The sequence below is a fragment of the Amphiprion ocellaris genome, chromosome 21 (genome assembly GCF_022539595.1).
Source record: "Amphiprion ocellaris isolate individual 3 ecotype Okinawa chromosome 21, ASM2253959v1, whole genome shotgun sequence".
NCBI classification, from domain to species: Eukaryota; Metazoa; Chordata; class Actinopteri; family Pomacentridae; genus Amphiprion; species Amphiprion ocellaris.
In genome coordinates this window covers 21,083,436-21,111,400 of record NC_072786.1, presented here as the reverse complement: position 1 = coordinate 21,111,400, position 27,965 = coordinate 21,083,436, and the positions used below count along the sequence as shown (strand labels likewise).

Genomic DNA, 27,965 nt, shown 5'->3' with positions numbered 1-27,965 from the left:
GTCTGTATGTACGTCTGTGGAAACCACTCTTTAAGGCAGCGTCTCACATCTGCAGCTCATTTCAGGCTGCTGATTTTCAGGCTGCACTGTGTGATTGGGAATCGTAGCACTGGACCATCACAGCATCCAGCTCTGTTTATCTCTGACTCTCAAACAAAAGCCTCCCAGTTCCTGTCTGCTTAACGCCTCAAATCCACAATCTGCTCTCCCAATCTGATTTGCTTTTCGTTATTTTCCTCTTTTGCTCTTTTACTGCCAGAATGAGATCCCCTTCTGTTTATGGCCTTATGACGAAGATCTATTTCTCAGGAAGCAGAGTGGGAGACGAGAGTAAACGAACAGGGCCGATTAATTAGCCATAAGCCGGAGAGTGAGCAGCTACAGAAGCCCTCTGTCCTGAACACATGCTGACTGGGAAAACACTGCTTGTTGTTGGCCCACCAACACTCAAGGCATCTAGCTGTCAAATGATTTCTTTATCCATAGCACAACCTAGTGGGAAATGAATGCAATTGAGCTAACTGTTGCATGTACTGTACTTTATACTTTATTTTTAAGGAAAAGCACATTCTACAGTTATGTTCATACTGTTTCTATGTATGTTTATGTTTTGAGATCATATTTTCCTACTTATGTTTCTATATTTTGTACTGTTTATGTTTCTGACTTACACTACCATTCAAAAGTTTGGGGTCACTTAGAAATGTCCGTATTTTTGAAAGAAAAGAATTTTCTTTTCAATGAAGATAACATTAAATGAATGATAAATCCAGTCTAGACATTGTTAATGTGGTAAATGACTATTCTAGCTGGAAATGTTTAATGGAATATCTACATAGGGGTACAGAGGAACATAGTGTGTGTTTATTTGTGACTTGTGAATGGGAGCAACTGTGTTATAAGATATTTCCCCCTCAAGGATCAATAAATTGATTCTGATTCTGATTACTCAGTCCTCAGTCTTTGTTTTAACTCAGCTGAAAGAACACAACTTTAGCTAAAACTACGTTTTATACATAAATTCTCACAGTGGAGTTCACTGACTTACCAATATTATTTAGTACTTAGAGTATGGCACTGAAACTTTACATGTCATGAAAGCAACAAGCTCCAGGGGCTGTCACATATTACAACCATTTATTTAGTCACTCTGAAATATTTCTGACAATATCTTGATGTTCACATTACAATATTTCAAAATGATTAAACTTAACATTAAAATTTTTTGATCCTGTTTATAAATCGGTTATAAATCTTAGTTTCCAACCTTAACTATTCTTAAATACTTCATTCACGATAAAATGCACACAATAAAAATTAAAGGCAACATTATCCTTCATATTGATCCATAAACAATCACACAACTGTCATCAGATTTTAAGTCAAATGTTGCTGAATGATGATTAACCCAAATTCTTCAAATCAGCAGAAACAAAACTACATATAAAGAATTTTCTCATGTGGAAAAAAAAAAATCTGAATTCTGCAAACTTGCAGAATATTTTGTGTCCATATATGATGTGACTGCTAATAAAAAGTTTGAATGATTTTCACGGCCTTTGGAACAGCCTTTAAGCTGTGTCAAGGTCAGGATAGAGTCGTGGGCATGCCAGTAAAATATTTCACATTAAATGTGAGTCCATTATTAATATTAGTTGTGTAGTGTGCTACTTTGTCTACCAGGACCTTAAAACCGATACAAACTGTCAATAAATACCCTAACACTAATTAGTGGAATGAAAAAAGGTGCGTAAAAAGACAGTGTAGGACCAGATTGTCCGCTTACTTTACAAAACATTAAAGCTACAACATTTTTTATATTTTTATTAACAATGTTAATATATAATTAATACATATGTATACACTACCAGTCAATAGCTTAGACACATCTTCTCATTAAATGTTTTTTTCTTTATTTTCATGACTATTTACATTGTAGATTCTCAATGAAGGCAACAAAACTATGAATGAACACATAAGGAATTATGTAGTAAACAAAAAAGTGTGAAATAAGTCAAGACATGTTTTATATTTTAGATTCTTCTAAATAGCCACCCTTTGCTTTGATTACTGCTTTGCACACTCTTGGTATTCTCTGGATGAGCTTCATGAGGTAGACAACTGAAATGGTTTTCCAACAGTCTTGAAGGAGTTCCCAGAGATGCTGAGCACTTGTTGGCTCTTTTGCCTGCATTCTGTTTCCATCTCATCCTAAACCATCTGGACTGGGTTTAGGTCAGGTGATTGTGGAGGCCAGGTCATCTGATGCAGCACTCCATCACTCTCCTTCTTGGTCAAATAGCCCTTACACAGCCTGGAGGTGTGTTTGGGTTCATTGTCCTGTAGAAAAATAAATGATGGTCCAACTAAACACAAACCAGATGGGATGTCATGTCACTGCAGGATGCTGTGGTAGCCATGCTGGTTCAGTGTTCCTTCAGTTTGGAATAAATCCCCAACAGTGTCACCAGCAAAGCACCCCCACACCATCACACCTCCTCCTCCATGCTTCACAGTGGGAACCATACATGTAGAGACCATCCGTTCATCTTTTCTACGTCACACAAAGACACAGCAGGTGGAACCAAAGATCTCAAATTTGGACTCATCAGACCAAAGCACAGATTTCCACTGGTCTAATATCCATTCCTTGTGTTTCTTGGCCCAAACAAATCTCTTCAGCTTGGTGCTTTTCCTTAGTAGTGGTTTCTTAGCAGCTATTTGACCATAAAGGCCTGATTGAGCTGCTGTTAACTTGCTATTTCTGAGGCTGGAGACTCGGATGAACTTATCCTCAGCAGCAGAGGTGACTCTTGGTCTTCCTTTCCTCATGTGAGCCAGTTTCGTCGTAGCACTGGATGGTTTTTACAGCTGCACTTGGGGATACATTCAATGTTTTTGCATTTTTCCGGACTTACTGACTTCCAGTTCTTAAAGTAATGATGGACTGTCATTTCTCTTTTCTTAGCTGATTGGCTCTTGCCGTAACATAGATTCTAACAGTTGTCAAATAGGGCTGTCAACTGTGTACCAACCTGACTTCTATACAAGTCAACTGATGGTCCCAACCCCATTAAGAAGGCAAGAAATTCCACAAATGAACCTACAAGGCACATCTGTAAAGGGAAAACCATTTCAGGTGACTACCTCATGTAGCTCGTCCAGAGAATGCTAAGAGTGTGAAAAGAAGTGATCAAAGCAAAGGGTGGCTATTTTGAAGAATCTAAAATAAATAAAAAAATGTTTTGACTTATTTCACAATTGTTTGTTTGCTACATAATTCCATATGTGTTCATTCATAGTTTTGATTTCTTCAGCTTGTAGAATGTAGAAAGTAGTAAAAAATAAAGAAAAAACATTGAATGAGAAGGTGTGTCCAAACTTTTGACTGCTGGTGAACAAAATTGTTGGTACCCTTTTGTTAGAAAAAGAGAAACCTTACTGAAATAAGTTGAAACTGAGAAAAGTGATACTAAACTTAAAAAAACCCCTCAAAGTTAATTAAAATCAGACATTGTTTTTGAATTGTGGTTCAACAGAATCATTTTAAAAAACAAACTAATGAAACTGGCCTTGACAAAAATGATGGCACCCTGGTAGTTACACTAATGACACAACACATATTGTGTCCATCTTAAATAGCTTCTTGAAACCTTGTGTAAGGGTGTAAAAAAATTAAGTTAGGGACATAAAGTAAGTTTATCCAACGATAAAATATGATTACCTTTACAGCTGATATTGAAGTTGACCATGCTGAGCAACATTAGCATTCATGTAGGGATTTTTGATGAAAGCCCTGTGATAGACTGGTGACCTGTTCAGGTGTCCCGTCTTCACCCTTTGTCAGCTGGGATAGACTCCAGCTCCCCGTGATCCTAAAGAGGATTAAGCGGTGTATAGATGATGGATGGATTTGAAATTTCCCTCAGCTCCAGAGTATTTGAGTGTCATTTCCAGTCAGTGTTTTGTTATACAGCCTGTAAATTTGTCATTTTTTTCAGTGTTACCGCTGTTATTAGTGTTGTATTTATAAATGAATACTAATGTTGCTCAGCACAGTCAACTTCAGTATCAGCCTCAAAGGTAATAATATTTTATCACTGGATAAACAAACAAAAACAACAAAAAACACTTGATGCAACTTTTAATGTGAATTTTATCTCTCTAACGTTATTTTTTGACACCTTACAAAAGGTTTGAAGAAGCTCTTTAAAGTGGACACTGTGTATTGTGTCATTAGTATAACTCCACACTATAGCAGACAAAGTTATTCAACTGACCCATGTACCATTTTATTTCAACATATTAAACTAGATTAAAATAAATATTGTTCAGATATGTGCATTTTTAAAGTTGCTGCACAATTACATGTGCCATTTTATCCGCAACTTTATATAGTTTAGTCTAAACTCATTAGATTCAGCTGTCTTTGCACAAGACCTGAAATGATCCAATAAAATTGTAGAAAATTGGAGTTAAGGTTTTAAGGGAATGGAGCTCCAAGAAAAGCTCTAACACTCTTTCTTTAGTCTGTCTCTTCTATATACCACAGTGTTACCCAGTGTTCATCTGTCACGCACTGTTCTTGGTTTGTGTTGACTAGAATCAGCCGGCAGCAGCCAGACAGACGCCACCATGACGACATGCAGACCAACAGTCACATACTGAGGTGTCAGGACTTACAGAAAACATGTGCTGAAATGCAGATTCGCATAGAAACACAGGATGATACATCAGCAGAACAGTTTACGCAATAAATCAACATATTCATCATATTCAGAGCAACACATCTGTACAGTTCAATAAGATAAATATTTATGACACATTTTTGTGGGGTGATTCCGTAGTATTTCTGTAGCACCTCGTACATGTACCAGTGTACTCTAACCCAGCATTTCAATAAGACAACAGTTAAACTGAGAGAACCGCCGGAGCTGTTTAATCTGATGGACCAGGAGGAAAGATTGAAATCAAGCCAACCACTCTGCTGTTTAACCTGAAGTTCAACACTCCTATTATGGAGCAAGGGCCATTTCTCATCTTAGATAACTGGACATTCCCTTCATGCCTGCCCTCCTCTCCTCTGCTTTTTCCAATCCTTTCGACAGACTTAAAGTGCTTTGAAACCAAGCATGTTTCGAAGTGGTTATTTTAAGCCATCAACAGAAGACCCATCTGCATCAGGGTCAGATACTTCCACTGGTCTTAAAGGGAATGCTCCATGAGATCTGTGCTTCAAGATTATTTACAAGCTGAGATTATAATGACTCAGACTGCATTTTTTGGCATGAATAATGGTCCAAATATCTTGTAATGATGGAAAGTAGGCTGGTAGAAATTTAGATTTTGATTAAACAAACTTCCACAGCTTGGCAGGTTTATGAAGCTCAGCGGACAAGCTTCACTTTCAGGCCAGCATCGTGCAGGCCGGGCACGTTTAGGGCGAGAGCCAAATGAGAGGAGCGAACTGAGATTTGGAAGAGGGTCTTAAACTATGAATTATTGGTTTTGAATGCTTGGAAAGGATCTGTCAGACCAACAGTAAACACACGGGTGCAGGGCTGACGGATGGCCTCGTGCTCTTTAAAGCTGCACAAGGCAACGGTGCCCGCTGGCAGCTCCACAGACAAGCAACAAGTCTGAAAATAGTGGACTTAAATACCAAAAATCCTCAAGAGTGATTTCATTAAACTGCACGTGGATGGTGTTTTGAGGTTTTATGTCAAAACCTGAAAAAGGGCAAAATGAGAAAAGATTGAGGGCTCAGCTGTTTGCAGACACAGCGCACTCTGTTATTAGCTCGTAAAAAACAAACCAGTTGATTAAGACTTTAAAAGGAAAAATCCACTCACTGAGTATTTTTGTAAAATTCTATAATAATCAAACACAAATAATCATTATCAAGTCTGTGCTGACGTTATGGGTTTACTTGACAAGATGTTACAAGATCTGTAACATAGTTATTCAATTTTTTGAACCCTTAAATATCAAAATGAGTGGCAGCTCAGAGAAGTTTCCAGATGCTGCAAATGGATTTACATACCAAAATAAATGGGAGTAGAACTAAAAAAAATGTTTTTTTAAAAATCACATAAATGTAAAGCAAAGAAACTGATGATATGCTGTCAAATATGACATGGAATTAAAGTGCTCCTTAAAGCTTCATTCACAGCAAGTACAGATATTTTTCTACGTATCAATTATACAAATACCACTGAAGAACATTCTGTCATTTTGTCGTTTCTGCACACTTAAAGCTAGAAAGCTTTCAGCATGTTGGTGAAGTGGTGCACAAAGTCAAATTAAGTTGCAAATGTGTACTTGCTAGTGCTAACCAAACATACACAACCATTCAAAAGTTTGGGGTCACCCAGACAATCTCATGTTTTCCATGAAAACTCACACTTTTATTCATGTGATAACATAACTGCACAAGGGTTTTCTAAGCATCAATGAGCCTTTCAGCACCATTAGTTAACACAATGTAGCATTAGAACACAGGAGTGATGGTTACTGGAAATGTTCCTCTGTACCTCTATGGAGATATTCCATTAAAAATCAACCGTTTCCAGCTAGAATAGTCATTTACCACATTAACAATGTCTACACTGGATTTATCATTCATTTCAAAGTAACCCCAAACTTTTGTATGGTAGTGTAAGGAAACTTGTATATATCTGAATTTGTTGTTGTTTCAGCTGCAAGGTTTAGCGATTTTCAATTCAATTCAATTGTATTTATAAAGCGCCAGTTACAGCTCAAATTGTCTCAAGACACTTTACAGAACCCACATGCATGAACCCCCAGAGCAAGCCCTAAGGCGACAGTGGCAAGAAAAACACCCTGATTTGAGATCAGTTGGGAGCTGTTTTATCACACAGATACAAATAAACAGAGTTTTTTTTTAACAATCTTGACTTTAGAAAGTACTTGAAACAATCTAAGTGACCAAAAATGCCATGACTGTGTGGATGAGAGGCCTTAATGTAAATGTAATGTAATGTTTGTTTTGTAAAATGTCCATCCTGATGTGGACAAGGCCTTAAACTGCTGTAGTTTAACGGGTTTCTCAGCAATATTGTCACCAGTCTCAGATAAGGAAGCACACAGCACTCATACATTACATACACAGCCGTGTGCTCTGGAAATTAAAGGTCCCATATTGTGTTTTTGTCCCAACAGTGTTGGTAAAATGACAGTACAATTTCTGGTTTTCACCCTGTTGTGCAACTGAGGTACTGATATCCCTGTCCACTTCAGGAAGAAGACTCTCTGTGTCTGTGATTGACAACATGGAGCATGTATTGGAAGGTCTCTCACACTCATTCACAGGTAGACATGAGTGAGTGAGACCTTAACCTTCCCTGTAACTTTCTCTCGGAGCAATCATTTGACCTGATAATTACAATTTCTGGCACAGCCTTTCTTTTAAAATGTATGGTGAGCTTGTGGTTATTAAATCAGTATTTTAGCAGTGCAAAAGGACTGAGGGTTAAAGCGTAGCATTTATGGGCTTTCTGTCACTATTTCATACTTGTTCTGTTGTCTGACAACATAAACAGAAAAATATGGAAATGAGAACAGGTTTGTTAAAAATCTGGCTATATTAAAGTACAGTATAGTAGTGAAGTATATTACTGAATACTGAAGTACTGCATATGTGACCACAGAAGCAGGAGCGAAGCAAAGAGATGAAAACACCGGCTGAGTTTAAAATGAATACAGTAGCCCACCCACTCACTGACTAGTGGTCTACAATTAGTTTTCAAGTGTCCATCATTGCTGAATGTTGGTCAGCTTTACAGTTTCCACAGAGCTCTGACCTGCAGTAACGTTAGCCACAATAACACACAACATGCTAACACTAAGGATCTTTCTACTGCTGTGGGGACATGACCATCAAAAATAGAATGAATCCACTGGGTTTTGGTTTCTCAGACACTTGTGTTTTACTCTTGCAGCCAACCACATGGCAGAAGTAAACGTCTTCACATCTTCACAGCTATAAGTTTTGAAGACATGCAAAATGAAAAGAAAATGAATTTTCACTGTATGGGACCTTTAAAATCTACAGTGTCTGTTGTTGTTTCTAACAGCCGCATTATAATGACTGGGATGTGTGTGTTTGGTGTGGGGAGAAACAGATCACACCTGAACTAAAATATGCTACAATGTTCTGTCCTGTGTCTTCCATAGTTCCAATGTCTGATCATAAAGTGTGTGCGTGGCCTGATTCAACCTCCAAGGATAAACAGAAGTTATGAAACCTTAAAAACAGGTCATGCCAACTTAGTAGGGAGGACTTAAAGCAATCCAGAGTACTTTGTGGAGTTCATAAACAACTTCCTGTGGCGCCTTCTAAAAATATCAAGACCTCACCGAGATCTCTGGGTCGTCTCTACAAGCTGATTTAATGGAGCAACAGGCACAAAACTATAAATAGGCAGCCAGGCTCACCGTCTCCTTCAAACTACAGCATCTGTATCAAACGGAGGCTGTCGCCGGATGTGAGTCACAAAAATCCGAGATGAAGCGAAGCAGCATCTGGGGAGCTTCAGTCTGAGTACTGCTGTGACAACAACACCGCTTGGTATTTTCTCTAGATCTTTTTTCTTTAGTTATTCAGGGAATGTAGACTGAGCGCACACACCATGTCCCGTTTCATATTTTAACTGCTACTCAGCGTTCACGGTGCGCCTCGGAGCTTAATGACTTGCTTGTATTTTCCCAGCAAACCCAGGATTTGATCCAGCAACCTTTAGCTGACAAAAATATGACTACCAAAGTTGGCTCTGCTGCCAAAAACTGCACCACTTCTTGTAATCCGTTCCCTGAGCTCTGTAATGTGTTCTCTAGTCAAAATGAATATCTATTCACAGTTATCCCTAATAATAGAAGCACATTCTGTTTATACTCATCTAAATGGCAACGGTTATTAAATGCTATTTTACTTTTATAGCTGCTATTTACAGTTAAGATTCCATGTTGGTGGCTTCATAGCCAACAACTAAACTAACCAAAAAAGTAACTGTCAAACAGGGTACCCATGTTTATAGACTGAGAGTTTATAGCAAAGGAAACCAAAGAGAGATGTGCTGAGTAAAATCTTTTCTAAAAGAAGCTGCTGTTGTAGTGCAGAAACACTTCTAAACCACTTAAGATTGACTTTGCAAATGTTTTTGAGAAGGGAAATGCAATCAACACTGCTTGTGCACAAAGTGAGTAAATGCAGATGTAACGTTAGCTTGTTTACACGTATCTCCACAGAGCAGCTTTAATCTAAATGTTGCTTCACTTCGTTTTAAAAAAAGTGCTCAATTGTTACTAAAAATACTTAGTAAGGAAACAGAAATCTTATAGCACCCCTGACAGAATTTCACAAATTTACAGGTATTCCATTTGTGGTACTTCCAAAAATATTTACTTTAATAACTACTACAGATTTTGCATGATAGTAACTCTTAAACCTAATTAAAGTCAAATTGTTTGTGTGCACATAATTTCATTTGGGCAAACACAGCATATAAACAGTGACTCCAACAGAGGAGATAAAAACACTGCTCTAATCCCAGCTTCCTCTCTGTGACTCCTGACTTTTATGTCTTGAGAAGAAAGTGTAGTCTTGACAAAAAGCATGTGAGGACATGGTGCTTGGCACTAAACCGTGTGTCAAAATTTATCACATCTAATCCAGTAATACCTTTACTGCATTGTCTGAGAATGTGCAGCAGCTGGGAGTCTCCAGTCCTTTGAGCACTGATCCAGCTCCTCCTCCAGGTGACACTCACTGATAGCAGAGGTAGCCGATGATGAGTTTTGGTACGTCCAGTTGACCAATGACCTTCAGAGCCCTGGTGCCCAGCTTGTTCCTCACAGCCAACCTGCTGAGCTGCTGCAGACTCATGGGAGTGGCTACAGACAGAGGAAAAGAGTTACATCAAGGTGTTTACGGTATATCTTATCAGTCATATCATATTTGTTCACATTACACTTAATGATATGTTTCATGGCTTATAAACAGATTACAGTATGAAACAATCCACTGGCTTCCAAACTGGATGTACGATCACACAATTCAGCAGCCACACAGTAATGAAGTACATTATAGTGCTGCCCAACATCCAGACACTGTGTGAGAAAATCAACACATCAGCTGACCTACATCTGTCTTTTCACAGGTGGGTTTGTAGCTCCAGTCGAGTGCCTTCTGTCACAGAATGAAAATTGAGCAAAGGATTAACATTGAGCTCTTGGCTAACTTCAACTCCAGCAAAAACCCTTGCCGTGCTGGATGTGGACAGGGAGCAAACAACGTCCTGAAAACGTGTCTGAGTGCCACAAGAGGTTCAGTAAGAGGTAAGAGGCGGGATAATGTGGAGGATGACCCAAAACCAGGATGTCCCCCAATAACAAGAACTGATGTCAGCATTCAGAAGGTCAAGGAACCAGTGCAGAGTTAATGCAGACTGACAATCAAAACAATGGCTGAGAAACTGAATAAGGAGTCAGGAGTCGGGGTCAGGACCATCTTACTGGATCGTTTGGGCGTGTTGAAGATTTATGAAAAGTTGGTGCTCCATCTGTTCTACGAGGGCCCAAAGACCCGTCGTGTGGATGTGTCCCTGGACGTTTTGAAGCAGTTAGAGGGCAATCCAAAGTTTCCACATAATGTCATCACTGAGGATGAGACCCGGGTCTTCCAGTACGACCCTGAGATCAAGCAACAGAGCCTCCAGTGGAAGATGCTCGAGCTGCCCAGAGTGTCTACCTGTTCAATGCCAGGTGCTCAGACATCACTCTGTTCATCAGTGCACAATAAGGGCTGAGCAGGAGAAAACTACATCCAGATTTAAATCGGGTGAAGGTTTTGGATTTTTTTTTTGGCAGTCTCTAAACTTTTCATTTAACCCTCATATCAGTATTCTAAGTTTAGTTACTAAATATAACTATGATATTAATTTTAATAACATCATATCATATCAAAGTATAATTATTTCTTTAATATGCCACTACATTCAGATTTTTAAAAATATGGTCTTTTCAGCAAACATCTGGTCAGATCTAAAGAATAAAAACTGTCCTTGTTTCACACTCTGACCCACTTTCTATATAAATCTGTGGAAGTTAACAATGTAAATCATCTCCTACGCTTCCATTTACAGTGACTCAGGCCTGGTTCACCAGTTCTATATCCCAGTATCACGGTAAACAACAGGTGTCATCCAGCCAAATCCTCCTAAACTATAAAATGATCCTTGCTTGCCATCTGCTGGTGCTGTGCTGACACTACACTCAGTACAGCGGCACAAACTGGCCCATCCAAACGGTAATATTTGTTTTCTGCGCAGCCTCAATGATATAAGTGAAAACTTACTCTCATAAAATTTCAGGCAGGCTGCAGAGGGGGAGCCTGGTGTGGTGTAGTCCACAGGTTTCTTGTCGTGGTGATCTCTGGCGTGGATGTTGGCCCCAAACTCCACCAGCATCTCAATCATATCAACTCGCATGTTTTTAGCGGCGTGGTGCAGTGGAGTCTCATGTAGCCTGGCAGCGTTCACTTTTGCACCTTCAAGGAAAATGAAAGTCACTTCTTGAAGGAGTAAGCAGGTGTTACTTTACATTTTCTTACCGCCAATAACTCTGAAATTAAAATACCCAAAACAATAATGTGTTACCTCCTCAGTCAATAATTTAACTTGCCTATCCTATCTATGTCTCTCACAACCAAGCCCACTAATTCTAACATAAGACTCACAAATGTGTAGTTGCTGAAAAAGAAAACATTTAGTGAACATTTGGAAACATTTAACCTGCCTTTCTAACATCTTATGTCACATTTAAGATTGTTGGAAACCTTTGTTTTGCACTTAGTTTAGTTTCTTCTTGGCAGCTTAATCACAGTCTATGCTCTAAAAGAAATGACACAATCTTAATAACCAATATACAAAAGTTTCTAAATATAAACATAATATATTGACATCTTACTGATAATTAAAAGAATAATCACAATAGTTCAATTCAAAGTTCTCCACTGTAAAATACAGTAGCTAAAAAACACTCCCGATTTAAAGTGAATTTTGGCTTTTACAAAAACATGCAAAAATGGCTATCATGAAAAACAAAATAATGAATTTGGTTGGTATTAGAACACTCTGTGTTTGGCAACTGATCTTCTGGAATAGGAAAGGAAAAGCTCATAAAGTCATCAATACTTAAAACTGTGTGGCTTTTCCACAAACAAAGTAAAACAAGTAGCAACCTGGAAGGGAGAAAATCAAGGTAAAAATTGCTTTATTAAATGCTCATTTATACAATATGCACTAAGGACTGACCGACTATCAGCCTCGGTGAGAAATTTTTGGTACTGATTTTTTTCTAACCAATTCCAGATAAAATCAGTTGATTTTCTTTGGTTCTACAGCAGCCGCCTCACTCGGTCTGTCTGTAGTCACCAAGCAATGTCTCACCACAGCATCATCTCACTGATGACACATCACAAAAGGTAAGTGTTAGAAATTTCCCTTTCAATTTAACAGAAGGAAAACATACATAAATAAACAAAGGCATTTCAACTAAGTTTTGCATTGGAGTTTGTATTCATCAAAAATTTGATACCAAGACTTTTATTTTTATTGCAAATGTTTATCAGTTCCAAATATCAGTCATCCAAATATCTTTGATTATTAATGATCAAAACTGACCCTAAAAAAACATTTGTGTGGACCCCTTGTATACACAGTTTGTTCCTCATAGGCTGGAAGTACCTGCTATGACCTTATGTCTGCTGGGTATCAGGCACTAGTGCCAGCTGAGGTCACAGATGTTATTATTAGAGATCAGCTAAACTGGAATTACAACATCCACACTAATGACCTGCAAAATGTGAGAGCAGCACACAAATAAACATTATGCAACATCTGTTTGGGTACATTTTCCCATCCTGTTTTAGCACAGACACTCACCTGCATTGAGCAGCACTTTAACACAGTTTGTGTGTTCATTAACACAAGCCACGTGCAGCGGGGTCCCGTAGTAAAGATCGTACGCCTCGAGACAAGCACCCATGGCTATCAACAGCTCCACACAGTCTGAGTTACCTGAAAGAAAAGCACATGGCATAGTGCCATTGAGTTTGAGTCACAAAAATTATCATTAGGCATGAAAATACTAAACTGAGGGACTCACCTCCCACGCAAGCCTCGTGGAGGGGTGAGGCTGTGCGGGAGGTGAGTGCAGGGTTGGCTTTGGCACCGTGCTCCAGCAAGATCTTCACACACTCCAGACTACCAGCTGAACAGGCATCACACAGCGGAGTGCTTCCATCCACATTCCTCGCATCCACCTGAGATCAGACACAGAAGCACATATTCAGAACCACTTCAACCTTTTAACATCTACAGTTTATTTCCTCATGCATTCAATTTATCTAAGAATTCTGGGGAAAATAATGTTCTCTGTATTTAAATAACCTGACTGCACCATAGCCAGACAGCTTTGAACTTAATGTTTAAGTATATTTAGTAAATGAAATGTAAGTGAGTGCTATTGATACAGTTTTTGGATATAACCTATAGATGAAATTTAGGTTAATATCAATTCTTTCTGGAATTTGAAGCTGCTTTCAACAAATGTAACCCATGGTATGGCAGATATTAGTCTGTCTCGCTGGTTCACCTGAGCTCCAGCGTCCAGCAGCAGCTGCACACACTGGGCCTGTCCACGGAGGCAGGCCTCATGCAGCGGTGTGATGGAATCCACAGCCACTAAGTTCACTGAAGCTCCACTCTGGATGAGGTGCTTCAGCTGGGAGGCCTGGCCGAGGGACGCTGCCTTGTGCACCTCTGTTCTCTCCACCCAGCAGCCTGCAGGGGAGCAGACCCAACTCTGAACACAAACCTCACAGTAGGTTATTTATCTCTGTTTCAGTTAGAGTTGTTCTATTAGTGGTATAAATAAATATGCATATTAACTATTTGAACCAGGGCCGAATGATTTGGGAAAGATCTAAATGCAGTTTTCTGACAGATATTATGATTTGATTTTGTGATATATTTTTTAAGGTCAAGCTTCAATTTAATTTTCACTGTGTAATAGATTTTTAGACATGTGATGAAGCAGTACCACATGAGATACCATCCAAAGTGTGACACATAAATGACAATACAAATTTATAAAATCACTGACAAGATAGTTTAAACTCTGGGTCAGATGGGCTGCAAAATGTACAAGGTGAAGCTACTAAATAATGAGACTGGGCTCATGTCAGTCATTGAATTGCATGCATAAACAACCCCTGAATATTTCTGATTTACATAAAGGCTATAGTGATTAGTTGATTTACAGGTAGACTTTACATACAGAATACACACCAAAAGAAATGACACAAACTAAGATTATAGGCTTAAAAAAAATCACTCTGCAAATTAATTTTTTGAAACATTCTGTTGATAACACCTATGTGCATTTAACCTCAGCATTAAATATAAAGCAGAACTTTAACCTAGAATGGTCTAATTCTGTGGTGTAATACTACTCACTAACTAACAGGATCGGCTTCATCTATCGCTGACGGACTGAAATCCGATTCTGGATGAATGTTAATGATGCTAATGGATGTCAAACACAATTACGCAGCTGTTAGCTGGAGTCCATTATACCGGTATAGGGTGATTATGTATAGGACGCTACCTGAGCATAATAATGTTGAGCTGAAAAAAACAGTAACATTCTAGGTTTTTAAAGAATTTAATGTAATTACGCATGAAATCTGTATTATTTACAGTATGTTGTCAGCACCGCAGGTTGCTACTGTCATATTCTGACGTTACAAGTAATCAAACATTCACACTCACCTTTAGCAGTCAGTGACAACACCTGTGTTGTTAGCAGCTAGTTACACGCTGACGCCTGCTAGCACGGTAGCTAGCCGGCTGGCAGCAGTGCCAAACACGCCGACGTCAAACGGTGTGAAGAATTGAAAAAGCTTCACTGTCACCGGCCTTGTTGTCTTTATTTCATACTCACCGATGTCCCCGAAGAAATACGGCTGCATGTGTTCAAGCTCCATCCTCTGTCTGTTTCCCCAGCCGCAGAATCAGCGACGTTCACAGCAGCAGAGATTCGACTTGTTTGTAAACAGCCGCGTCCTCGCCGTCTAACTACAGTCACGTGGCATACCCGGCCCTCCAAGAGCACGCTGGGATTTGTAGTTTTCACGACATTTATTTAACGCCTGCGAAACAAGTAATCAGTCATAATAAATAAGGCTCTATAAAGCGTAATATTACATTACAATGCAATCCTGAGTCACGTGACACACATTAAAGAAAGATGGATAATAATATAAGATGCAATACTGTGCAAAAGTTCTAGATCAGCAGTTATAACAAGTATATATTGTATTTCTCAGGCTCCGTATTAAAACACAACCAAAATATACAGGAAATATGTACACAGTATTTAAAAAATCACGTTATTATATGATTCAAGGTTATTTTTGCCATAAAACATTACTTATAGTGTAACTGTCCAAAAGTCAGTGATTTTTTAGAGATATGGTTTCAAGTTATTTATCATTTTCTGTCATTATTTCATAAACATCTTAATTCACATGACCATTAAAACTGATTAAAAGTATGATAAATAAGATGTTAAGAAAGGTAATTTTGACAATGTACACCTTCAAAACTGATGTTTGGTTTAAAATTTAATGATGTTTTAAAATGGTTATTTGATGGAGAATGAAACAAGTCACATGACCACAGGTTAATTATGGGTCACACCTGTGGGATGTGGGTCATAAAATGTGGCCTAAAAACATAACTATTCTGCACGGTGTGGGAGGCACACACAGCAGTTGTGACTTTTAACTGTTATTTGTTTCATATTTGTTGGCATCATTGGTTAAAGTGCTTTGCTTGGATGGTTTTAATACATTGTTGTTCCATATTGGACCCATCTAACGACAGAAAACTAGCTTGAAAGACTTATTTTTTGAATGCATCTAATTAGAGACATTTTTTGTGACACGTGTATATCTGAAATGTTTATATGTCCTTTATTTTCATAGTTTTCACGGCATCAGCTGATTGAGGAGAAATATAATTGTTAAAAGACATCTGTAAGATGTGTGGCCCTCATTATATCAGACCGGAGTAGCTACATATAGTTCGATTTTAACTTATTGGAAGCTTCCTTGATATATAAGATGTCTCAATTATATCATTCTATTCAAAATGCCAAAGACAAAAAAACTAAACATAAAGTCAGAATTTTGCCCCTCTCAAACTAAATCATAAAAAGAAAGGATACTCAAGATAAGGTATTCAGGCTGTTATGAGGAACCCGGAGAGGCCAAAGACAAAAAGGTAGTGTAAAGTGAAGTGAACGGTTAGTGTCTGAGGAGACGTTTATTCTTTGAGAGACCAGAAGGCGTCTAGCAAAAAACCTCTCAGCTTCTGGCAGCTTTATATGGATGCCAAGTTGGTCCTTCTGCTGTCCATGCAAATTTCATTGTGCTAGTGTACAAAAGTATGACCGTGCAACGACAGAGAAGTTTGATCAGGAATGGCCTCTGTGGAACAGTAGCAAAGAAGAAACCAAAAAACCACCTGTCAGGTGGAAAACGAGGCTAAAAGGCTGAAATATGCAAACACATTCAAAGACTAGACCCAAGACCAACAGAAAACTGTCCTCTGGAAAGATGCCGCCAAGTTTGAAATGTTCGGGTCCGCTGACAATAAGTGAGAAGTGGAGTTAGAGACGTACAAGAAAGAGTGTTCTCAGGCTTTGGTGAAACCCGATGGAGGGTGTCATAGTTTTAGGCTGCAATTCTGTCAGTATTGGGGATATTGTCAAAATGAATGGAATCATGAATGCTGAAAGGTACAGACAATTTTTGATTCAAAGACAAAGAAAAAACAATGTAGTCGCATTACAACTTTGCTAAAACAACAAACTTAGCCGTGGGCCAAGACTTCTGGACAGTAAGTATTTAAGTAGATGTGATGTCCATGACGCTTCTTTTAAGACATTTCTTATTTAAGACCATTCATGTGTCAGTCTGTAGTGATGTGGGATGATCCCAGTACTGAAGGTAGCTGTGGATGCGGTGAGATAGACCCAGCTGTCCTATGACCTCTGGAGCTCTGCTACCCAGAATCATCCTCACAGAAATCCTACACAGCTGCTGCAGGCTCAGAGGATTACCTGTCGGGAAGCAGAGGTTTTCAGAAGGTTAGTTATAAAGCTTTAAAAGCAAAGCAGAAACAGATCAACTGATTTCAAAACACTCGTGAGAACAGCTGACTTCCCTGACTGCAATTACGAAGCAATGCAGAAATTTACTTTCATAAAAACAGAGGCAGGTGTAAGAGGGAGTCGCAGCGGTTGTGTAGTCTACAGGCTTTCTTCCCAGGTTGTCGCTGGCGTACACGTTCGCTCCAAACTCCACCAAGAGCTCGATCATCTCCACCATATGAACCCGAGCAGCATGGTGCAGAGCTGTCTCATGGAACTTCACTGAATTCACGTTGGCACCTGCATGAAGTAGACAGGAGTCCTTGGATTGAGTCATTCCAACTGACAAAAGTCTGAAAGTTAAAGACAGGGCCATTTCAGTTGTCAATAAATGCTGTATGAGGAGTCATGAGTGAATTGTTGCTTTATTATAAGGTTAAGGGGCATTTTCATTGAGGGAGAGAGAGGGGGTGAGCTGGATCGCCGTATGTTTTCTTTGATTGCTTTGATTACTTTATGACTTTGTGCATGTTATCATGAGCTGATCATCCCTTTTCTTTAATAAAAGGTTACATTTATTCTTTAAAATCTCAGTGTATTCTTTTGTTTAGCGCGTCTACCAAACAGGCCCAGCCTCAGTCCCTCAGCGACTCTTGTTCGTTGAAGTCGCTACAAGTACCATGGTGTATTTTTCTCTGTGTTTTTGATAGAGTTTCTCAGAATGAATGCAATGGACTCCTTTCACAGCTGTCAGGTATTTCTGTTGTTGTGATCTGTCATCTGGGCTGCACAGTGGCTTGGTGGTTAGCACTTTCGACTTGCAGCTAGAAGATCCCTGGTTTGTGTCTCGCTCTTCCTGGGATCTTTCTGCATGGAGTTTGCATGTTCTCCCTGTCCATGCATGGGTTTCCTCCGGGTACTCCAGCTTCCTCCCACAGTCCAAAAACATGTTGAGGTTAACTGATTATTCTAAATTTTCTGTAGGTGTGAATGTGAGTGTGATTGTTTGTCTCTATGTGTAACCCTGTGATAGACTGGTGACCTGTCCAGGGTGTCCCCTGCCTTCACCCTAAGTCAGCTGGGATAGACTCCAGCCCCCTACGACCCTAATGAGGATTAAGTGGTGTATAGATAATGGATGGATCTGTCGTGTTCTTTCTGACCTGCACTGAGCAGCTCCTTGACACAATCCACATTGCCTTTAGCACATGCTATGTGAAGGGGAGGACCAAAGTGGACATCGAACGCCTCCAGCTTGGCACCGCTGGCTATCATCAGCCTCACGACTTCAGGATTACCTGAGAAGAATGTGACGTTTTACTCCCAGTGAAGGCATCTGCTAAGGTATGACTGGGCTGTCTGAACAGAGTCTTTCTGCTGCAGAAGTTTCACCTTGTATGCAGGCTTCGTGGAGTGGCGACGCAGTGAGAGCTGTGAGCGACGGGTTCACTTTGGCTCCGTATTTCAGCAGCAGCTTGGCACACTCTAGGCTGCCAGAAGCACAGGCGTGACACAGAGGAGTGCTGCCATGGATGGTGCGAACATCCACCTGGAAGAACAGAGAAACAGTTCCGGCATATTCCTTGCTGTATTTCAGCAGCACATGTCATAGCTGCCAGCATCACAAGGTGAACACATGTACAATCTATTTTATATTCAACGGTGTTAGAGAGGCACTGACTCAAATCCTTTCTAATACTGCGCGCTGCTAATATTTATTCTAGATTGCATAACATTGTATCTGTGTTTGTGATAAGTAGCCCCACTCCATTTTTTTTGAAGAACTCTACTTTTTAACTTCTACACAAGTCAGGTTTGGCTCTCCATGGAGTTTTATCTCACCTGGGCTCCAGCCTCCAGCAGCAGCCGGGCACAGTTAGGGTGAGCCTGTATGCAGGCTTCATGTAGTGGAGTGATGTTGTCCACGGTCACCATGTTGACAGAAGCTCCACTTTCTACCAGCTGCTTCAACTGTAGAGCCCTGCCGTGGGATGCTGCTTCATGCAGAGTGGTCCGGTCTGCCCAGAAGCCTTATACACACATTAACAGCACAACAGAGTCTTTACACAGCAGACATGTTCACATTTTTGCCATAGCTGTAAAAGCACAGGTGAAGCAAGTTTCAACGAGGAAGGCTCAGTTCCATCACATGTTCCAGTGAGCCATAACAATGACCCAGCATGTGCAATACCAGTCTTAATACTTCTGATGTAATTAACTGTACATTCCTGTCATGTCATGTCCAAATGTCTGCTGAGAAAATGCTATAGCACAATGCAAAACACCCCTGCATTTTTCAAATAAATACTTGCACAATTCTTTGAAAAAAGAAAAAGAAAATAAATAAATAACTAAACTTTACTCTTACAAATTTCACATACTAATTGCTATGGAATGGTTTAACCTTTTCTTGTGCAGCATCCAAGACAGTGGAGTTATTCAAATTTCAACTACCAACACATTATTCACTACAAGAAAAGCACTCAGAGAGCGCAGTACTCCACTAAGGCTGCTCAGTTGTATGATTTCTGATGGATGAAATCTTTGTTGTTGGATTTGTTGTAGGATCACAATCATGTGATCGCCAGCAGGCAGCTGATGTAGCGTTCACTTGTTGTTATAGTTGTGAGCGGTGATGCTATCTCACAATGATACAGAAATCTTTAACAAATCAGTGGATCCAGTATAAGCTGCATCATTGCTAAAATCTAATCACTTTGTCCTTGTGTCATTTCTGATCTTCCCTGGAAAGTAATGTTCCAACTGCAAGTAATCAGCTATGGAAGTTCCATGGTGATATAAGGGTCTTTCCAGAGCTGGAGGACATTTTGCGTTCCACTCATCAAATTTCAAATAATCCATGTTCAAAATACTAAAACATGCAGTTGTTTTGTAAATGTACTTGTCTTGAGCCCCAATCTAAAAAAAATGTAGAAAAAAAATGTTTAAAAATATTTTTAAAATACCAAATGAGTCAGGAGTTCTCCCTAAAATGTCATTTATCTTTTGTCCCATCCCTCTGATGACCAAATTAAACCCCAAATAAAACAGTTAAAATGAAATTTGAGTCTCCTTTTTTTGGTAGTATTTTTCATTGATGTCTCTTGTAATTGTGGGAACATTTTTTTATTCAACATCATATTTTAAATAATAATTATTATGCATGGAACATGTGTCCCACAACAACCCTGTTAGCATAACCTTTTTAGCTGGTAGAAGAAGAAGAAAAAAGTGAATCACATGAAACGCTGGAATTAACATCATCAAACTATTTCCCTAAAGAATGGGTAGAGCAAAGCTATGTCTGCTCTTCTATTTTTCATATTTTCATAACATTGTCAGCCTTGATTGAATGTCTCACTTTACCTCACATTATTAGGATCAGACTAATTCTTTGGACAGTTTGTCCTCTTGGTCAGCAGTAACAGCTAGCTAAATATCTAGCTTCTACTGCTGAGAAAAAGCTAACATTAGCATGGATTAGCAACCCTGTTACTGTGATTAGAGTAGGGTTAGCAAACAACAAATAAAACATGGAATAAAAATGGTACCATTGATGTGTAAGCTGAGCCAATCAAGTCTTTGATAGTTTATTACCTATTATTGATGAAGATGGAGCAGAAAACTGTAAAAGAGAAGGTCTATTTTTTTTTTAAATTAAGCCAAACTGTCCTGTAATTGTGAAATGACCCATATAGTAGTTCAAAAGTTTTCCATATTTAGCTGCAGCACTTTGTCTTTAAGTATATTTTAAGCCCTTGATGTGTGAAATCCATTATAAAACTATAGGTCTTGAACAAACTTATATTGTACATTTGGGACTATAAAAAATACTCAGGATTTTTAAAAAAGTATTTCATGAAATAATGTATAAAAGGGTTAATTCTTGTTGGTGACAGTAGGAGTGGATGTAGTGTATGGCTAGTAATATTAGCTTCCTCGCAATGTATACAGTACGCAGTTCTCCCTGTAAACACTGCAAAATAATATCTATTTTGGAGCAGTTAGCTTCTCGTAGCGTACCCTAACTCTCTCATTAGCCTACATGTTACAGTCATGGCTGACATTTAAGGGCTAAAATGAATATAACTGCCCCACAAGTGTCACCTCCTCATTAAAAAAGTCGTCAAGCCAACAAACCCCAGACTCACTGTGGACGCTTGGAGCTGCTAGCTAACATCTGCTGCTACGTCAGCTTGAATAATTCCCGGTGCTCACCGATATCGCAAAGAAACGAGCGCCGTGCTGCTGTCACCTCCATGTTTATTAGGAAAACACGCAGCTAAGGGAGACTCAACACGAGCAAAGACTTCCAGAGGCAGCACAGAATTATGGGAAACGTAGTCTGCAGGAGGGAGACTTCCTGCGCACATACTGGCGCTGTTTCTGTGGTCAACTGTTAGTGTGGCAGTTACGTTAATGCGTTAATATGATTCTTCTATCTCAAACTATGGGGAACCTTAGAATAGCATTGCTTTAAACAAATAAATAAGGAAAGGATGGTTTCCTTTCCTTATTTAGTTGTTACCGTTAGTTACAAGTAATGTTAGTGTAAGCAACGACAAAAGGAACATAATCCAACTATATCAGGAATCTTCTGCTTGACCATCTTGGATTAGCCTGAAAGTCTTTTTTTAAATAAACTATTGATATTTAAAATAGTATCTAAATTTTTTAAAATTTTATATACACTACCAGTCAAAATTTTGGACACAGCTTCTCATTCAAAGGTTTATATTTAATTATTTTACACATTGTAGATTAACACGGAAGACATCAAAATTATAAAAGAATACATATGGAATTGTGTTGTTAATAAAAAAGTGTTAGTCTTCACTATTAATCTACAATGTAGAAAATAATACAAATAAATAAAAAGCACTGAATGAGAAGGTGTGTTAAACTTTTGACTGCTAGTGTACTTTATAAGATATACACTTTTTAAAATTGCCCATTTCATTTTCTTTTTTTTTTTGCACATTGAAACATAAGGCTATATTTGGATGACAAACACTCATTTTAACTATTAAAGATAAAAGCCTGAAATTTTTACTGTTATTTCTAATCATGCCTTTAACATAGAATCTGCAATATTGGACTAATATATCAAATAGTCTGTGATTATAGGTGAGGGGAAATATGAAAAAAATTCGAGGTGTCATGAGTAAGTTCCATCTTGGAGCACTTAGGAACAAAAACATTGATAATGCAGAAGTCAACAAATGATATTTCCTGAGCCATATGTAGTTCCATGTCACAGTAACATGAAACAAAACATATATAATATGTTGTCAATATTAAATTCTAAGTTACAAAAAATAATAGAAAGTTGTTTTTGTTTAATTTGGTAAGTATGCAACATAATGAGCTGAAATGTTACAAATGTCTCTATAAATACCTACATTTTAAGCTGTAAACATTTTAGGCAAATCAGAGGTTGTCGAGCAGAAATTGTTGGAAACATTTGATGGTTTGAGATGGAGTTACCCTTTAATTGTCATGCTCCTTGTTTGCTGATTTCCAGTCTTCATGCTAAGCTTCTAGCTTCATATTCACATACAAAAGATCTCTACATCTACTTCCTCTCAAGCCAGTCATTTACTATGTTCACATTCTTTAGCTGCTAGTGTATGAATGATTAGAGATTGTCAGTATTGTGGAGCAAACATCATTGTGTGTGTGTGTGTATATAAGGTGGTGAGGATGGGCGTATACCTGCAGTGAGTGTCCGGTTGGGTTCATACAGAAGCGGAAGGTTTCGTTAAAGGAACGACACACTCTGGTCTTCTTCTTGATTATCCTCTTCTGGGCGGCAACATTCACCACATAGAGCTTCACGTAAAGATCTGAGGACACAGATACACATCCATGTATAGCCAGTATTGTATTGCAATGAATATTTCATTTGTTTGAGTGTGATTTTGGCACAGTACACAGGGAAAGTCTGGAAGTAGCTCATCTGCAGGGAAAGCCTTTCCTTCTATAACCATTGGTGTCAGCATGCAGTTTTCTGCATAGCAGATTGTTCATTGCTATTTTTTATCCTTTTATATTGATTATGTATTGTTACTGTCACTGCTAATTTCATAGAACATCAATAACTTTTTATTAGTAAATAAAAACATGCTGGTTTTCAATTTTGTGAAAGCAGTTTAGTTTGAGAAGCATACAAATGGACATCTGCTGCTCCATTAGAGTGAGTGGGGGGTTTTTTGTTGTTTTTTTTGAGTAAATGAGAATAATTTTGTAAAGCGCTATGTAGAACCTAAGTAGAGTTAAAAAGGCACTTTATGAATGCAGGTCATTAAATATAAATTTCAAAATCACTACATTAAGCAATGCATGTATATTTCCATACTTACAATACATACTTTTGCCCCCTCTGTCAGTATGCTCATAAACTAATATGAAACCCCTCACACAGGAACTGATACATTTATCATAAATGCAAAACACAAATTTGCAATGGCACTAAAAACTACATTTTCATCTATAGTAAAAGGTGCGTTTAAGTCGGTAACATGCAGAAAAGAAACATTCAACCATCCCAACTCTTCGAAAAGCAGCAGATGCACACAGCCAACATAATAATAAAGTGTTAATGCTATGAGTCACTGCAGAACAACCATATATTGTCTATGGAAATAAAAGCTCCGTGTGCAGGTCCCATCTGGAAGCAAATGCTGAAATCACTCAAAGACACAAGAGAAGATATTCGTGATGTGGATGAGAATTTGTGGCCCAACAGACAGGAATGTCAGACTGCACTGGAATTCCTACAGCACTGCATGGACAGTTTGCCTTCGGGAGATTGTCCTATGTTCACATTTCTACTTTTGCTTGTTTGTTTTTTCTTTGTGCTATGCAGCGCTGTTTTCCTTTCTGTATCTCAATGACGTGGTCTGTCAACAGATTATGATACGAACAGTAAAAGCGTAAATGTAAATCTTGTCCAGTCTCTTGCAATTAATCTGCCGCATACACTAAGGTGTAACGTACAATTTACAATAACTGTCATCAAAACTTTAGCCATAGTTTACATCAGAACATCCCTCCAGAGAACACTGTTAGAATGACATGACTCAACAATCTGACTGTCTGATCCACGCAATAACACAAGGGCTTATCATTCTGATGTTATACACTGTATAATGACAATAAAGCACACTCTATTCTATTCTATTCTATTCTCATTGACACAGATGTTTACTTTTGAGAGATGAACGAAGGATTTTGAGCAAGAGACTGGCTTTTGCAGATAATCCATGGTGTTGTTCTATTTGTACGAATTGTTTTGAGAAATGCACTGTTCTGCAAATGTCCAGGATGATTCGAGAAATGTACCACAGCGACTGAGAAAAACTGTAACTACCAGATTTTTCACTCCACAAATTTGCTGTGCAGGAACTCCTCACATCCTCTCCACAAACTGTCTGAACTGCTGCCATCAGGCAGGTGTTTCAGGAGCATCGGAGGAAGAACCACCAGACTGATGAACAGCTTCATACAACAGGCGACGGTCACATTAATAAACTGCTGATCTGCTCTTTGGATACTGGAGAAACACTGCTTCATGTGATATTGATGACAATAAAGACTCATTTGATTTGATTTTATTATGATTTAATTTAGTTTATTTAGTATTACGATTTGATTTAGTTTAGATGATTAGGGTCCGAGCACCGAATGGTGCGAAGACCCTATTGGAATGCAAGGAATTATTTATTATTTTTAGTATTAGGATTTAGTTTATTTTTTTTTTTTAGTTTATTTTTGTGCTCTTAGTTTTTGTTCTTTTTATAATTGTTTTAAAAAAATACAGAAAGATATTTTTAAAATTAATACTAATCATATGAATAACATTACTACTGTTGTTATTCTTACTATTACTAACTACTGTTACTATAAACCATTATTTTAACTAAACCCCTGATTATTCCCTTATCTGTGTTTCAGATAGAAACAATGAACCAGTCTTCAGTGGTTCATTTGTTTCGTCTGAAAGGTCTGGTCAAGGCTTTGCCCAGAGAGCAGAAGAAGCGGCAGATCGCTGGACGCTTCTTCTGCAGGTTATTTTTTATGGACGCAGCCATGCAGGCGGAGACCTGCGGAGCCTTTAGCTCCAGCAGAACCAGGACGTTCGACATTCCGCCAAACCACTTCAATAGATCCTTGGAGATGCTTTTGAGCAGCTCGTCAGATCTGTCCACCATCATGTTGATGTCTTTCTCCCGCAGCCGCGACCAAACATCTTCTGCCAGCCACCTGAAGTGGACCTTCAGCTCTGCATAGGAGCAGGGCATCTTAGCTTTCAGGAAAAGCCTGGCGACAATCTGATATACGGTCACAGCCACGTAGATTTTTCTCTCATCCTCCGGTGTTTCCACGACCGTCTCCGGTGTTTCCACGACCGTCTCCGGTATCAGCTCCGGACACGGAGGAAACAGCTCCTCGCTGGTGAAAGAAGAAGTCAGCGGATACAAGCCGTCCATCAGAGCACACAGCACCTGTCTGGTGTACGGCACCATCAGGGTGGTCATCCACCAGCGGACCAGCGTCAGGAACACAACCACTCGGTACTGGATGTCCGAGTAGCGACGGTCTCTGTTGCGCAGCTGCGCAGGGATCACCATCTCCGTGGACCTCTCGTAAAGCATGTCTGTCAGAGCCTGCGTGAAATGCAGCGTCCGATTTTCGGGAATGTTAAGGAAACAAATCTCCTTTGTCTCCTCGTGGACCTCTAGCAGAGATTCCACGGCTTCGACGAGGACGTCCGTCGCCTCCTTGCTGTACCTCTTCAGGTCTCTGTGGACCTTCTTCTCGAAGCGCCCCCACGTGCGGAACATCAGCGCCTTCGCAAACATTTTCGCAAGGAAGGTTTTCACCTTCCCTACGATTCCTTTTGGGGCGACTTCCTCGGCGTCCTGTTCCACACACGGAGGATTCAGCTGCGCTTCCAGGACTGAGGAGAGGTGCGAGGAGATCTTGTCCGTCTCCTCGCTGATGTGCCTCTCCATCTCCTCATAACTACATGAGATCAGGCTGGTCTGGGTGAGCGACTCCGTCATTTCATCCACCGTCTTCTGGATGATATTGTGGACCACCTTCTCGATGGTCGTATCCAGGCTGTCGGTGGATTTCAGAGAGATGAGGTCCGACTTCAGACTCCTCAAAGCCTCTAAATCTTTTGGGCTTTGTCCGCTTCCAGCAGCAGAGCTGTGGATCATTTTGATGGCTTCATCAACCATACTGCTGACCCGCTGTGGAGGCGTCAGTCTGGGGCTAGAATCTTCACTGGAGGATGAAGATCTGAGGTTGTCGATCACTTCTTCAACCAGCAGTTCCTTCAGGTTATCTGTCAGGTCACTGCTGATCGGATCTTCTAAAGCCTCCGCGAAGCTGCGAGGAAGAGCGTCAGCTACGGCAGCCGACACGTCTTCCACACACATCTGCGTCTGTGTCCTCCCTAAATGTTCCAGGGTTGACTGGACACAGATGTGAATAATGTCCAACAGCATTTCTGCTAGCAGGACTTTAGTGGGGTGGTCCGGGTTCCCTTCGACCAGCAACTGCATCTGCTGTGATCCGATTCCTTCAAAGAAGGAGCAGATCCGTGCAGTGAGGGTTTCCGTGGTGATCATTTGGGTGTGTGATTCCTGTGAGTTTCTCTGTAAGGCCATTCTTCTCGATTCTCCTCACTGTTGTTTCTCTGTCGAACAAAATGAAGTGAAGCTAGATTGTCTGACTCCTGTTTATACCTTACCAACCGTGACGTCAAACGTGTCGTCATACCGTTTGAAGGAACGGGCCTTTGTGACGTCACAACACGACTGTTGCTTGAAACACACACTGTGAATTTCATCAACAGTCAGTGTGTTGATTATAAAACATCATAACACTAAATCTTTTTTTAAAAGTATGATTTTAGTAGTTATTATCTTTAATGTAATCAAACATTTAAAATTTGTAAAATAACAACAATTTCATTGTGGAAATATAGTTTTAAAAAGTGCAATTTAATGGCCAAATGTTGTAAAAGAATAAAGCATCATTTGAAAAAGTTAAATTTTTTGTGGTGGGCGTCAAATACCTGTTTTACGATAAACATATTTTATGATTTTGCACGTTTTTATGTGTAATTTAACTGTAGAATTACACTTTATAGTCATTTACCATTTTCTAATCACTAATATGCAATATAATAAACAGTGAACATTTAAAATTAACAGTAAATTCAAGTATGTATAAAAATTTTATTAAAACTGTTTAAAAAGTATATTTTCCAGTGCACCAAAGATATATACTAATATATAATATGTGCAAACCATTTACATTAATTTCTGTTTATTAGTTCATAAAGATAGAATGTGCCTGAACCAACTTCAAAATAAATGCAAATATATCTGAGCTATAGCCACAGTAATATTTTTTTTTAATCACCAGTGTCTTTTAGTGATGCTGAGATATTTAATATAATTATTTATAATCCAGCATAATATGTCACATTTCACATATGAGACGTCCTGGAAAACATTCAAAACAATTTGTTCATGTTCTCTTTTCTGTCAGTCTGTAAACTTTGTATTTGCACCATTTTTCTACATTTGTGTTTTTAGTTGTTTTTTTTTTTTTTTTGTTTTTTTTGGATCTCTGCTTCTGTGATTCTTCAGATATTTGCAGTGAAATTTCCTCCCAGACTTGGTGCTCAGCAAGAACTTGGAGAGCTG

At 39.1% G+C, this 27,965-nt stretch overlaps 3 protein-coding genes across 5 annotated transcripts; all 3 read right to left on the bottom strand.

Moving 5' to 3' along the window:
* Positions 1-1,123: 1,123 nt before the first annotated feature.
* Positions 1,124-15,172, bottom strand: asb13a.2 (ankyrin repeat and SOCS box containing 13a, tandem duplicate 2). The gene is made up of 6 exons (XM_023299772.3): positions 15,025-15,172; positions 13,675-13,862; positions 13,186-13,342; positions 12,963-13,097; positions 11,375-11,566; positions 1,124-9,912 (listed from the first exon to the last, which is right to left on the bottom strand). The coding sequence occupies exons 1-6, from the start codon at positions 15,065-15,067 to the stop codon at positions 9,785-9,787; spliced, it is 843 nt and encodes a 280-aa protein (XP_023155540.3). The 5' UTR covers positions 15,068-15,172; the 3' UTR covers positions 1,124-9,784.
* Positions 15,173-16,034: 862 nt separating this feature from the next.
* On the bottom strand, positions 16,035-23,082 carry asb13a.1 (ankyrin repeat and SOCS box containing 13a, tandem duplicate 1). 3 transcript variants are annotated; one of them, XM_055006527.1, is made up of 6 exons: positions 22,954-23,082; positions 19,081-19,268; positions 18,631-18,787; positions 18,402-18,536; positions 17,347-17,538; positions 16,035-17,208 (listed from the first exon to the last, which is right to left on the bottom strand). In XM_055006527.1, exons 2-6 carry the CDS (start codon positions 19,171-19,173, stop codon positions 17,051-17,053), a joined length of 735 nt encoding a protein of 244 aa, XP_054862502.1. In that variant the 5' UTR covers positions 19,174-19,268; positions 22,954-23,082; the 3' UTR covers positions 16,035-17,050. The 3 variants fall into 3 exon arrangements, with proteins under 3 accessions (XP_054862502.1, XP_023155548.2, XP_023155549.1); XM_023299780.3 differs by lacking the exon at positions 22,954-23,082 and adding an exon at positions 21,457-21,615; XM_023299781.3 differs by lacking the exon at positions 22,954-23,082 and adding an exon at positions 21,390-21,546.
* On the bottom strand, positions 22,956-26,980 carry LOC129347885 (uncharacterized). The gene is made up of 2 exons (XM_055006526.1): positions 25,746-26,980; positions 22,956-23,084 (listed from the first exon to the last, which is right to left on the bottom strand). Exons 1-2 carry the CDS (start codon positions 26,916-26,918, stop codon positions 23,073-23,075), a joined length of 1,185 nt encoding a protein of 394 aa, XP_054862501.1. The 5' UTR covers positions 26,919-26,980; the 3' UTR covers positions 22,956-23,072.
* Positions 26,981-27,965: the final 985 nt, after the last annotated feature.